The sequence below is a fragment of the Oryctolagus cuniculus genome, chromosome 17 (genome assembly GCF_964237555.1).
Source record: "Oryctolagus cuniculus chromosome 17, mOryCun1.1, whole genome shotgun sequence".
Classification (NCBI taxonomy): domain Eukaryota; kingdom Metazoa; phylum Chordata; class Mammalia; order Lagomorpha; family Leporidae; genus Oryctolagus; species Oryctolagus cuniculus.
In genome coordinates this window covers 37021105-37034119 of record NC_091448.1, presented here as the reverse complement: position 1 = coordinate 37034119, position 13015 = coordinate 37021105, and the positions used below count along the sequence as shown (strand labels likewise).

At 43.0% G+C, this 13015-nt stretch overlaps 1 protein-coding gene across 5 annotated transcripts in view; it reads right to left on the bottom strand.

Annotated features, from left to right (window-relative positions):
- Positions 1-13015, bottom strand: part of USP32 (ubiquitin specific peptidase 32) — a 214867-nt gene that overhangs the window by 111771 nt on the left and 90081 nt on the right. For 3 of the 5 annotated variants that reach the window (XM_070061011.1, XM_070061012.1, XM_008271181.4), the window contains exon 5: positions 5554-5713. In XM_070061011.1, coding sequence (XP_069917112.1) covers positions 5554-5713 — 160 coding nt within the window. Of the gene's footprint in view, positions 1-5553; positions 5714-8582; positions 8715-13015 lie in introns of all 5 variants that reach the window. The other 2 variants (XM_051824715.2, XM_070061010.1) reach the window with 1 other exon arrangement.

Sequence of the window (13015 nt, the reverse complement as noted above, 5' to 3'; positions counted from 1 at the left end):
GTTCTAGTCCCGGCAGCTCCTCGTCTGATCCAGCTCTCTGCTATGGCCTGGGATAACAGTAGAGGATGGCCTAATTCCTTGGGCCCCTGCACCTGTGTGGGAGACCCAGAAGAAGCTCCTGGCTCCTGGCTTCGGATTGGTGCAGCTCTGGCCGTTGAGGCCATCTGGGGAGTGAACCATTGGATGGAAGACCTCTTTCTCTGTCTCTAACTCTCTCTGTAACTCTTTTAAATAAATAATAAAAATATTAAAAAAAACTTATGTATAATTCCAAAATTCTGCACAAATAAACTTATCTTCTAATACTATTTCCCACAAACTTTAAAGTACCCTTGTACAGGTTTAAAACTGAAAAGTTGGTTAAAGATACTTATATTTTGAATTTATAGTCTATCTTTTGAAACTCCAACACTATGTGTGCTAAACAACTATTAACAAAATGAACAAGAACAGGGTATTACAATAAAAAAACAAAATGATATGGCTTTTGAAAGAAAAATGATCTCTCAAATATCAAAAACAAAATGAGGTAATATACTAACTGATTTCAAATTTATAATCATAAAGAACATTTTGCTCTCTATACAGGCTGATTCTAAATACCATCATCAAGATGTTCAGCATCATCAGAAACATCACTTCTATATGGATAATTCTAATAAACACTGCTTCTTTTTTTTTTTTTTTTTTTTTTTTTTACTTGAAAGGCAGAGAAAGAGCAAGAGTGAGAGTGTTGTGTGTGAGAGAAAAAGAAAGATATGTCATCTGCCAAAGCCAGGAGTCCAAACTCAGTCTGGGTCTCCTACATGTCTGGAAGTTCCCACGTACTGGAGCAGTCACTTTCCACCTCTAATGGGGCACATCAGCAGGAAACTAGAAACAGAAGGGAAGCCAGACCAAACACAGGCACTTTGATATGGGATGTGAGCATCCCAAGCAGCATCTTAAACCCTGTGCCAAACACCCACCCCACAAATGGCTTTAAAGATCAATCTATTAATAAGAACCCTGTCTATATGTGACAGATTTTATTTTTAATGAAATCTTTGATATTGAAATAGCAAGTTACAATAGAAAAATTTAACAGTCCTTATAAAAATATTGGCTAACATTTACTAAATCATAGTAACTTAAACTTTGGGCTAAAGTTTTAATTCAGTATCAATTTAAATAAAAGGATAAGGTAAAAACAGCTTGGGTTGCGCAGTTCTGAACAATTTGCCATGACAAAACCTACAATCACATGTAAATCAGTTAATTATTCTAACTCCATGGTGAATACAAATAGCTCCCCAGTTTCATTTGTGATTTACATAAAAAAGAAAAAATATGATTAAATATGGCAGGGTGTTCAACTTACTGTGACTTCAAATTTTATTCTATAATTGTATGTGAAAAAGTCATTAAAGATATCTGTACTCAAACACAAATGTTATTTACTAGTGAAAAATTGTAATTCCTTTTTGTTTCCTGGATACCTTGGCTCATTACAAAAATTTAAGTAGAGTTAGTGATGCTTTACAATAAACATTTTGCCTATCTAAAAATCAGTTAATGGCATTCCATATTTTTATCAGGAGTTTCCACATTCGGACATTATTTGAAAAGTACAAGGTAACAAATATTATTTGAGTAGAAGAGCCTATAAAGATCAGTTTTGATTTGTTCAGCCAGAAGCAGAGTGAGAATTTATAAGTAATATAAAGAGTCATCAGAATGTAAACCTTCCCATGACAAAATTTCTATAAGGAAATTAGCAATAATTCTGACTTTGCTATAATTCTTTCATGGTAAGACCCCCTGAGATGAGGGCATGCCATATCAGAGTGCTGGTTCAAGCCTAGCTGTTCCACTTCCCATCCATCTCCCTTCTCATGCTCCTAGTGATGGTCCAAGTGATTGGGCCCCTGCCACCCATGTGGGAGACAAAAGTAAGGAGAAAAAACAGGTGGATCCCTAATTCCTAGAAGCTGTTGCCCTTTTCCCAGAAACAGTGTCAATATTCCACTAAAATACTAACACATATTTGCCAGGCCCATAAAGAAACATACTAGGCGTGCTCTGTGTGTGCAGCAGCCTTCTCTTTGCCACTTTCCTTAATAAAGCCCTCTTGTTTACACTTGGCTGCCCTGAACTGATATCTCTCCAAAGCCTCCTGAGACTGGGGTGGCCCAAAAACAATCTCCAACTGTCTGGTATCAACATCATTTAGCTAACCAAAAGTTCTAGAAAATCTTAAAACATCTAATCTTGCAGCCTGCAGCACTTCCTTAAATTTTGAAACATAACTCATTTCCCACCTAAAAATATAGTTAAGTCTGAACATTCATATACTATGAAGTTGTTAAACATTATTTTTTTAAAGATTTATTTATTTATTTGAAAGTCAGAGTTACACAGAAAGAGGAGGAGAGGTAGAGAAAGAGATGTCTTCCATCTGCTGGTTCACTCCCCAGCTAGCTACAGTGGCCGAAGCTGGGCAGATCAGAACCCAGGAGCTTCCTCCCAGTCTCCCATGCAGATGCAAGGGTCCATGCACCTGGGCCATCCTCTACTGCTCTCCCACGTCATAGCAGAGAGCTGGATCAGAAGTGGAGCAGCCGGGACTTTAACTGGCACCCATATGGGATGCCAGCACTGCAAGCGGTGGTTTTACCCACTACGCCAAGGCATGGGCCCCAAACATTATTCAAACATGATGATTTATCTTGGTCCTTTCTCTATAGTATAGCTTCAGTCATAATTTAAAAATAACTACCCCCCTCAAAGATATTCAATATTTAAAAATCAGGACTAGTGGCTGAAAACTGTTCAATCCAATATCATGCATTTAGTCCACTATGCTAAGAAAAACTGCCTTATACTCAAAAGACACAGAACTTCTATGGAGAAACAGTCATTGCCAACCGCCTGTAAGGTAAGGCATAAAGTAAGTTAATTGCTTGAACTGAAATACTGTGGAGCAAGCATGCCAGCAGAGGCAGCAGGTGAGCTGGGCTTTCATGACAAAGAAGGATTTTAAGGGGTGGGGGTGTGCTGCAGCAGTTCAGATGCCACTTGGGTCACCCACAATCACCAATCTAAGTGGGTTCAAGTTTGGATCTTCTTCAGTTCCAGCTTACTGCTCATGTACACCAATGTATATACTACTGAGGTTCCAGTTCCTGGACTGGGCATGGCCCGTCAGGCTATTGCAGGCACCTAGGGAGTAAACCAGAGGATGGGTATGATGTCTCTGCTTTTCAAGTAAGTAAAGAAATAGTATTTTTAAAATAAGAAGTACTGAGGCCAGCATTGTAGCACAACAGATGAAGTCATTGCTTGTGATACCACCATCCCATAGCATCCCATATTGCAGTACCCATTTGAGTTTCAGATACTCCACTTCAGAACCGGCATATGGAGGGCCTTCTAAAACTTCATGAAAAGTGTATTATGATAAACTATACTTGGATTTCAAAATTTTGCATAAAACAAGCTTAACAGCAGAGCTGGGGGCCGGCACCGTGGCTCACTTAGTTAATCCTCCACCTGCGGCGCCAGCACCCCATATGGGCGCCAGGTTCTAGTCCGGGTTGCTCCTTTTCCAGTCCAGCTCTCTTCTATGGCCCAGGAAGGCAGTGGAGGATGGCCCAAGTCCTTGGGCCCTGCACCCGCATGGGAGACCAGGAGAAGCACCTGGCTCCTGGCTTCGGATCAGCGCGGTGCGCCAGCTGCAGCGCCCATTGCAGGGTGAACCAACAGCAAAAGGAAGACCTTTCTCTCTCTCACTGTCCACTCTGCTTGTCAAAAAATAAAAAAAATATTTTAAAAAATGCTAGCCACTCCAAGAACTTTTTGAAGTACTCTTATAGATTGAAAATGGGAGAAAGTAGCTAATGTGTAATTAGCAGCCAAGTTAAAAAGTCAAAGCAACAGACACAAATATTATCTGACACCCAAGGTCCTCTGCTCAGTTAACTCTTTCTCACTTAGGCCTGGCAAAGGGGGAGACGTAAAGAATAGTAATACCTGGGGCCGGCGCCGTGGCTCAATAGGCTAATCCTCCACCTTGCGGCGCCGGCACACCGGGTTCTAGTCCCAGTCGGGGCGCCGGATTCTGTCCCGGTTGCCCCTCTTCCAGGCCAGCTCTCTGCTATGGCCAGGGAGTGCAGTGGAGGATGGCCCAGGTGCTTGGGCCCTGCACCCCATGGGAGACCAGGAAAAGCACCTGGATCCTGGCTCCTGCCATCAGATCAGCGCGGTGCGCCAGCTGCAGCGGCGGCCATTGGAGGGTGAACCAACGGCAAAGGAAGACCTTTCTCTCTCTGTCTCTCTCTCTCACTGTCCACTCTGCCTGTCAAAAATAAAAAAAAATAACAAAAAAAAATAGTAATACCTGAGAGAAGACACATTCAAAAAACAGAATGCTACAAATAATCATAACAGAAGTACGAAAGTGTTTAGTTAATTGAAGAAGGGCATAAAGATGTTATGAGAGTTCAGAGGGAAGACAGATGATCTCTAACAGGAAGGCAAGAAAAGTTCTCATGAAGAAGGAAAAAGGGCATATGTGATCTAAATCTTCAAGGACATCCAGGATTTACGAGAAGCAGAGAGGCATTTTAAGGTCAAGAGGCAGCATACACAAAAGCAGAGTACAGGCAGTTTCTGTAACTACCAGAAAGCAGCTCTATAAAAGATGACACTCAAGTCTGAATCCTGTCTACCCAAAATTCATCATCACCTGGGACATCACATGTGATCTCGCTTGGGCACATCATCTGATGAGGTAAGAAGTTGAAGGTAAGACTGAGACACAGCCGGCGCCGTGGCTCAATAGGCTAATCCTCCACCTTGCGGCGCCGGCACACCGGGTTCTAGTCCCGGTTGGGGCGCCGGATTCTGTCCCGGTTGCCCCTCTTCCAGGCCAGCTCTCTGCTATGGCCAGGGAGTGCAGTGGAGGATGGCCCAGGTGCTTGGGCCCTGCACCCCATGGGAGACCAGGAAAAGCACCTGGCTCCTGGCTCCTGCCAGGATCAGCGCGGTGCGCCGGCTGCAGCGGCGGCCATTGGAGGGTGAACCAACGGCAAAAGGAAGACCTTTCTCTCTCTGTCTCTCTCTCTCTCACTGTCCACTCTGCCTGTCAAAAAAAAAAAAAAAAAAAAAAAGACTGAGACACACTAGAGAGGCCATGTGAATATGGAAGGAGAAAATAAAGTTATGCTGCCCCTGCCAAGGAATGCTTGGGGTTAGCAAAAGCTGAAAGGGCTGAGGCAGGAGGCAACACAACCCTGTTAACGCTTTCATTCCACGGCTCATGCTTTGAAGCACTAAGTCTCTCCTGTTTTAGGTTATGAATTGTGGTCATCTGTTACAGCAGCCCTAGGAAACCAATCTAGGTAGGGTAGGGACAATTTGCAGGAGGGCTACGTTTCCCATATTCCAGGATCTCATTTCATTATACCCTGGAAGAAAAAAATACTGACAAAAATTGATAAGCATGTCCCCCATATTACTCCCAGGTAATTATATTAAAAGATTAGCAGAAAACAATGCAATGCCATTACTTACAATGCGTGACTCCTGCCAGAGTTTGGTAGAAAGTGGGAGTATCACTATCATCAGTGAGGGTGACATATACACCTCCAGACAGCAGCCAACGTGAGAAGGTAAAAGCATCTTTGTTTAGAAGCAGCCAATTTCTAAACTTTTCGTAGTTTACCTTTTCACCCTAAAATTAAGAAAACATGTTTAGTCACATTTAAATGTATCTTACTTGGAATCTGCACAACCTGAAATTTTCAATTTGATACTGCAAGGAATATATATTTGGAAATCAAACTGATTTAAAAAATAAGCATACTTTAGAACTCTATTTGCATAAAATATACATATGCTAATTGTAAATTATTTCATCAGTACATTAACATAGTCCATTTATAATAAGAAGTGACATTTTAGGGCCAATGTTGTGGCACAGTGGGTTAAGCCACTGTCTGTGATGCCAGCGTGAGCACTGGCTTGAGTCCCGGCTGCTCCACTTCCAATCCAGCTTCCTGCTGTGGCTCAGGAAAAGCATCAGAAGATGGCCCAAGTGTTTGGGTCCCTGCCACCCACGTGAGAGAGCCAGATGAAGCTCCTGGCTTCAGCCTGGATCAGTCCTGGTCATTGCAGCCACCTGGGGACTGAACCAGTGTATGGAAGACCTCTCTTTCTCTCTCTCTCTCTCTCTCTCTCTGCCTCTCCCTCTCTTTGTGTATAACTTTCTAATTAATCTTTAAAAAACAAACAAAAAAACAACATAAAAAAACACTGCCAGCCAACAAGGCCACCTCATTTCTCTCCACCTCTCTCTCCCTTTCTGCAACTCTTTAAAATAAATACTTTTTTTTCAAGTTCAATAAACCTTATGTTAACCTGTTAACAGATTGTGGGAATAGTGATAAAAAAAATCCAACACTAGAAAAGGCAATTAGAAAGAGATCCTGAAATTGATACATCTTTCAAGAATAGTATAAGACAACAATTTCTACTTTCAGAACCAAAAATAACAACAAAGCTAATGTTAGGGAAAAAAAATAGTACAACTCAGGTGAAGTTCCTTTATAATATGTGTCAATATTAACAATAAAACCTAAAATACAAAAAATTGAGATCAAAATCACTTAAACTGAGGTGCCATGTAGATCTTTTAGTTAAAATGCTTCTCCCCCGCAACGCCCCCATGCAATAATCAGACACATCACTCAGAAATAAAAATATATAAAGACATCAAACAGCCAAATCAGATTAACATCAGCCCATTCACAGTGTTGGGGTTTATTTTTTTACAAACCACAGGTACCCAATAGTTCAAACAGCCACATAGTTGAGCATTCCAAAATCTACGGTATTCCTTTGATCTTTTCCAAAGGCCTTGTCATTAACAACAACAATTCATTGTTACCGAATGTTACTGTTTCAGTCTAAGACCCTTATCCAGGCCCCAAATAAAGTTCCAGATCACCAGACTGAAAACAGCTGTTATATAACCTCAGGAGAATCAGGAGAGGGGAGAACCGAATGTCCTAAACAGCTGAGCACCCAATTAGAAGGATAATAAAGTTTTACCTACTTTTGGTTTTTACAAGCCAACCTGAAGTAACCTGATGTTAACCAGCTATATTTCTATTGTTCGGTTACCTTGTCCCCACAGTTCAAGAAAAGTAACTTTTCTTTTCCAAAAGATTTATCTGAAAGGCAGAATTACAGAGAGAGAGGGAGAGACAGAGAAATCTTTCATCCACTGGATTACTCCCAAGATGGCCACCACTGCCAGGCCAAAAGCAGGTGCTTCTCGCGGGTCTCCCATGTGAGTGCAGGGGCCCATGTATTTGAGCCATCCTCTGCTGCTTTCCCAGGTACATTAACAGGGAGCTCATATGTGATGCCAGCGTCACAAGCTGCAGCTTTACCCACTGAGCCACAATGCCTGCCCGAAAGATGACCAATCCAGTCTTTGTTTTTTCTGCTTTGTCCAGCTCTTCTCTGATAAAAAACCAACCTCTTCTGCTTAGCACAATACATAATAAATTATAATTTTTGTCTTTTGACATCAAACTTTACTACTATCTCTTTGATCTTTTTGCTATAATAAATGGCCCTCTTTCCCTAATAATTCTAATCATTCTCCTCTGCATAATTTCCCCTTCTGAGTATATTCCTTTGAGCATCCTGACTAGAGTGATTTTTCTTAACGTCACAGAACCCGCATCATTGATCTAGCTCCAGGTTGTCATCTCTTCTCAGTGATGAAAGGTCAACCACATAACTTTTCAGTATATTTGACACAGCTGAGCTGTCCTTCCTTCATGAGTCACTTTCAGCAATTGGCTTCCAGGACACTACTCTCTTTAGATAATCCTCTTACCTCCCAGGCCATTCCGTAGTCTCCTGTTTTGAATCCTCTTTGTTTCATCATCTATAAATACTGGAGTAGCTTACTCTCCTCATCTGTTTTGGGGCGACTTAGATACCATAGATGACTGCATCTTCCCCTGCAAACTGGTAAGTGCTTTCCCCAGAACAAGGATTTCATATCAAAAGATATGGTTGAGAACTCCAGTCTTATGACTATTAGAATCCTCCTAATTAAACTTTTAATATCCAATCCTCAACATTCCTTCTCCATTAATCGTAATGAACTTAGCTAATAGAAATTCCATTCTTCAACTAAATCAGGCCTAACACTTTAGTCATCCTTCCTCTGCTTTTTCAGTTTCAGCTCATAATGTAGAAAAGATTCTATCAATTGCACATTCAAAATACAAGCAGAATTGTAAATAAAAATCATCACCTTACTGCTTCATCATGATCTAAATCACCATCCCCCCAAACCAGACTACTCATGTACTTTAATTGGACTCTGGTCTGCTTAATTTCCACAAGATACCAAGTGAGGGGCTGGCACTGTGGCAGAGTGGGTAAAGCCATTGCTTGCAGTGCTGGCATCCCATAATGGACACTGGTTTGAGTTCCCGCTGCTCCACTTCTGATCCAGCTCCCTGCTAATGTGCGTGGGAAAGCAGTAGAAGATGGCCCAAGTGTTTGGGCCCCCATACCCATGTGGGAGACCAAGAAGAAGATCCTGGCTCTTGGCTTTGGATCAGCACAGCTCCAGTCCTTGCGGCCATTTGGGGAGTGAACCAGCAGATGGAAGATTTCTTTCTCTTTGTCTCTCTCTGTAACTCTGCCTTTCAAATAAATAAATAAATCTTAAATAAAAGACACAAAGTGATCATATTTAAAACAAAACAAAGTAAAAAACATCTCATGTTACTCCACTGCTGAAAACTCCAGTGGTTTCTGTCTTAGGGCAAAAGACAAAGGACTCACACTGTATGACCACATATATTTCCATATATACTTCCCACTCCCACAAAAATCTCATAAACTTTATTTCCAATTATTCCCATGTCCATTCCATCCCAACTAAATTGATTTTTCAATTGTTCCTTACACATTCTAAGCACACTCCCACCTCAAAGCCTTCATTATATTCTTTTCATAGAAAAAGTGGTTCTCCCTTGGGGCCAGCACTGTGGCATAGTGGGTAAAGCCACTGCCTGTGGCACCAGCATCTCATCTGGGCCCAGGTTCAAGTCTCGGCTGTTCTACTTCTAATCCAGCTCCCTGCTAATGCACCTGAGAAAATGGCCATGTCCTTGGGCCCCTGCATCCACATGGGAGCTCCTGGCTTTGGCCTGGCAGTTGAGGCCATCTGAGGCGTGACCCAGATGAAAGCTCGCTTGCTCTCTCCCTCTCCCTCCCTCCCTCCCTCTCTCCCTCCCTTTCTCTCTCCGCCTCTCCTTCTCTGTAACTCTTTCAAATAAATAAATATATCTTGAAAAAAAAGAAAAGAAAGTAGTTCTCCCAAATATTGCCATGGTTTTCTCTCTCACTTCTTGTAAATTTCACTTTGTCTGACATATCTCCTAACCATCCTATCTGAATAACAACACTCAGCTTCCTCCACCATATCACCACATATTCCCCTTATTCCATTATATTTTCCCCCCAGCACTAATTATCATGTAATACACACACCTGCTGTTGTGCTTAATTTAAAGAACTCAGTGGGCAAACACATTTAGTTTCCATCACCAAAATGGGAAGGAAAATAAAAATCTTATTAAAATGAAAAACTATAAATTCTCCCTGAAAAGAATATTAATACATTAGACATCTTTGTGAAAATCCTAATTAATCAGGTCTTCAACTTTTAGATTATTTTTTGCCTGATCCACAAATTTTTATTATGGAAAAAAAAATCATAGGCCAGTTTTTCATGAAGTAGTGAAATACTATCACAGTGATATTCAGTTGGTATTTACATAGCAAAAACACAAGGAAACCTGTCTTGCATCCAAGACAGAAAAGCTGGGTAAAAGTAACACCAACAACTACCATTAAAAAAAAAACCAGCCAAGCTAAAAGCAAGAAAGGGAAATCACAAGGTGCTATCAACATAGAAGAAACTTAAAGTCAGAGTGGTATTAAGACAGACAGCCCCACCCAAACAGATATTAGAACCATGTCTATGCATATAGGTGAGTATAGACAGCAGTGTCTACACACTTAGGAAGGTAGAGCTCAACTCCCTGAACAAAAGAAAGAACACTGAAGGATTGTCACACTGGTAAAATAGAAGTAGGTCATATGCCACTCTTAAGAAACTGGGTAGGAAGGCCGGCGCCACAGCTAACTAGGCTAATCCTCCACCTAGTGGCACCGGCACACAGGGTTCTAGTCCCGGTCGGGGTGCCGGATTCTGTCCCGGTTGCCCCTCTTCCAGGCCAGCTCTCTGCTGTGGCCCAGGAGTGCAGTGGAGGATGGCCCAAGTGCTTGGGCCCTGCACCCACATGGGAGACCAGGAGAAGCACCTGGCTCCTGCCATCGGATCAGCGTGGTTCAGCATGGTGCGCCGGCCGCAGCGCACCAGCCACGGCGGCCATTGGAGGGTGAACCAACGGCAAAAGAAGACCTTTCTCTCTGTCTCTCTCTCTCGCTGTCCACTCTGCTGTCAAAAAACAAAATAAATAAAAAAAAGAAACTGGGTAGGGGCTGGCACCGTGGCTTAGTGGATAAAGTCATTGACTGTGACCATATAGGTGCCAGTTCATGTATCACTGTTCCACTTCCAATCAGCTTCCTGCTAATGGCCTGGGAAATGCAGTGGAAAAGGCCCAAGTGTTTGGGTCCCTGCCACCCATGTAGGAGACCTAGAAGAAGCTCCTGGCTCCTGGTTTCAACAGTGCACACTCCTGGCTGCTGCACCCATTTGGGAAGTGAACTAGCAAATGGAAGCTCTCTATCTGTTAACTCTGACTTTCAAAAAATAAAATCTTAAAAAAAAAATGGGGGTCAGCTTTGTGGCACAGTGGATTAAGCCACGGCTTGTGATGCCATATTCCATATGGGTGCCTGTTTGAGACACAGGTGCTTCACTTCTGATCAAGTTCCCTGCTAATGCACTTGTGGAAGCAGCAGAAGGTGGCCTAAGTGGGCTCCTGCACCCAAGTGTGAGATACAGAAGAAGATCCTAGCTTCAGCCTGGCCCAGCACAGGCTATCTCTATCTTCCTCTTCTATTTCTATCTTCCTTTTCTCTGTAACTTTTTCTTCTAAGTAAATAAAAAAATAAATCTCTAAAAAACAAACAAACAAACTGGGCAGCACTGTGTCCAGCACCCCATATCTTAGTACCAATTCGAGTACTGGTTGCTCAGCTTCTGACTCAGCTCCCTGCTGATGTATCTGGGAAAGCAACAGAAGGTGACCTAAGTACTTGGGGCTCTGCTACTCTTGTGGGATATCAGGATGAAGTTCCTGGCTCCTCACTTTGGCCTGGTCCAGATCCTTTTGTGGAAATCTGGGTAGTAAATCAGCAGATGGAAGATCTTTGTACTACTTCCCTTCCCTGGTCTCTCTGCTTTTCAAATAAGTAAGTCTTAGAGAGAGAGAAAGAGAGAGAGGCAGAGAGAGAAAGAGAGAGAGAAACGTGGTAGCACTGAGGGCTGCATGAAAATATCAAAAACTTCTTAAGAGCTTTTTACTCAATCATCTCTAAGAAACAGTCATATCGATATATCTCTGAAAAGTAAAATGAAAATAAATTATGTTTGAGAACAGAAAAAAACGACAATATATTAATATAATTATTTCATTATGCAAACTACCTAAGAAAATAAGTAATTAAAAAAGGTCTTTATAAAATAGGTAATAGAATGGCTCAAGGACAAAGACTGATATATCTACATACACATGATGAAAAACAACTGGCATAGTAGCATAGCAAATAATTTTATTTATTTATTTGACAGGCAGAGTGGACAGTGAGAGAGAGAGAAACAGAGAGAAAGGTCTTCCTTTACCGTTGGTTCACCCTCCAATGGCCGCTGCGGCCGGCGCATCGCGCTGATCCAAAGGCAGGAGCCAGGTGCTTCTCCTGGTCTCCCATGGGGTGCAGGGCCCAAGCACCTGGGCCATCCTCCACTGCACTCCCAGGCCACAGCAGAGGGCTGGCCTGGAAGAGGGGCAATCGGGACAGAATTGGGTGCCCCGACCGGGACTAGAACCTGGTGTGCCGGCACCGCAAGGTGGAGGGTTAGCTTAGTGAGCCACGTCGCCGGCCATGTGGCATAGCATATAAAGCTGCCACTTTCAATGCTGGCATCCCACATGGTGCCGGTTCAAGTCCCTGCTGCTCCACATCCAATCCAGCTCCCAACGAATATGCCTGGGAAAGCAGCAGAAGATAGCCCAAGTATTTGGGCCCCACCCCCTTGTGAAAGATGCGAATGAAGCTCCTGACTCCTGGCTTTGGTCTGGCTTAGTGCTGGCCATTGTGGCCATCTGGGAGGGAACCAACAGGTGGAAGATTTCCCTTTCTAGGTCTCTCTCTCTCTCTCTCTATAACTCTTGACCTTCTAAATAAATAAGTAAATCTTTAAAAAAAGAAAGGGAGGGAGGGAAGGAAGGAAGGAAGGAAGGAAGGAAAGTAGGAAGGAAGGAAGGAAGAAAGGAAAAGAAAGAAAGAGCAAGAGCAAGAGCAAGAAAGAAAAGAAAGAGAGAAAGAAAGAAAGAGAGAGAGACAGAAAGAGAGAAAGAAAAGTAATGGGACTACAGCAGAAGAACTATGTGAGCTTCCTGCAGAAGCACATGTGCATGTACTTGTGTGTTGGTTGGGAAGGGTAGCAGTGTGTTTCATTATACAAGGGGACATCAAGAAGTTCATTGAAAACGAAATTAATGGGCCGGCGCCGCGGCTCACTAGGCTAATCCTCCACCTAGCGGTGCCGGCACACCGGGTTCTAGTCCCAGTTGGGGCGCCAGATTCTGTCCCGGTTGCCCCTCTTCCAGGCCAGCTCTCTGCTGTGGCCAGGGAGTGCAGTGGAGGATGGCCCAAGTGCTTGGGCCCTGCACCCCATGGGAGACCAGGAGAAGCACCTGGCTCCTGCCTTCGGATCGGCGCGGTGTGCCGGCTGCAGCCCGCC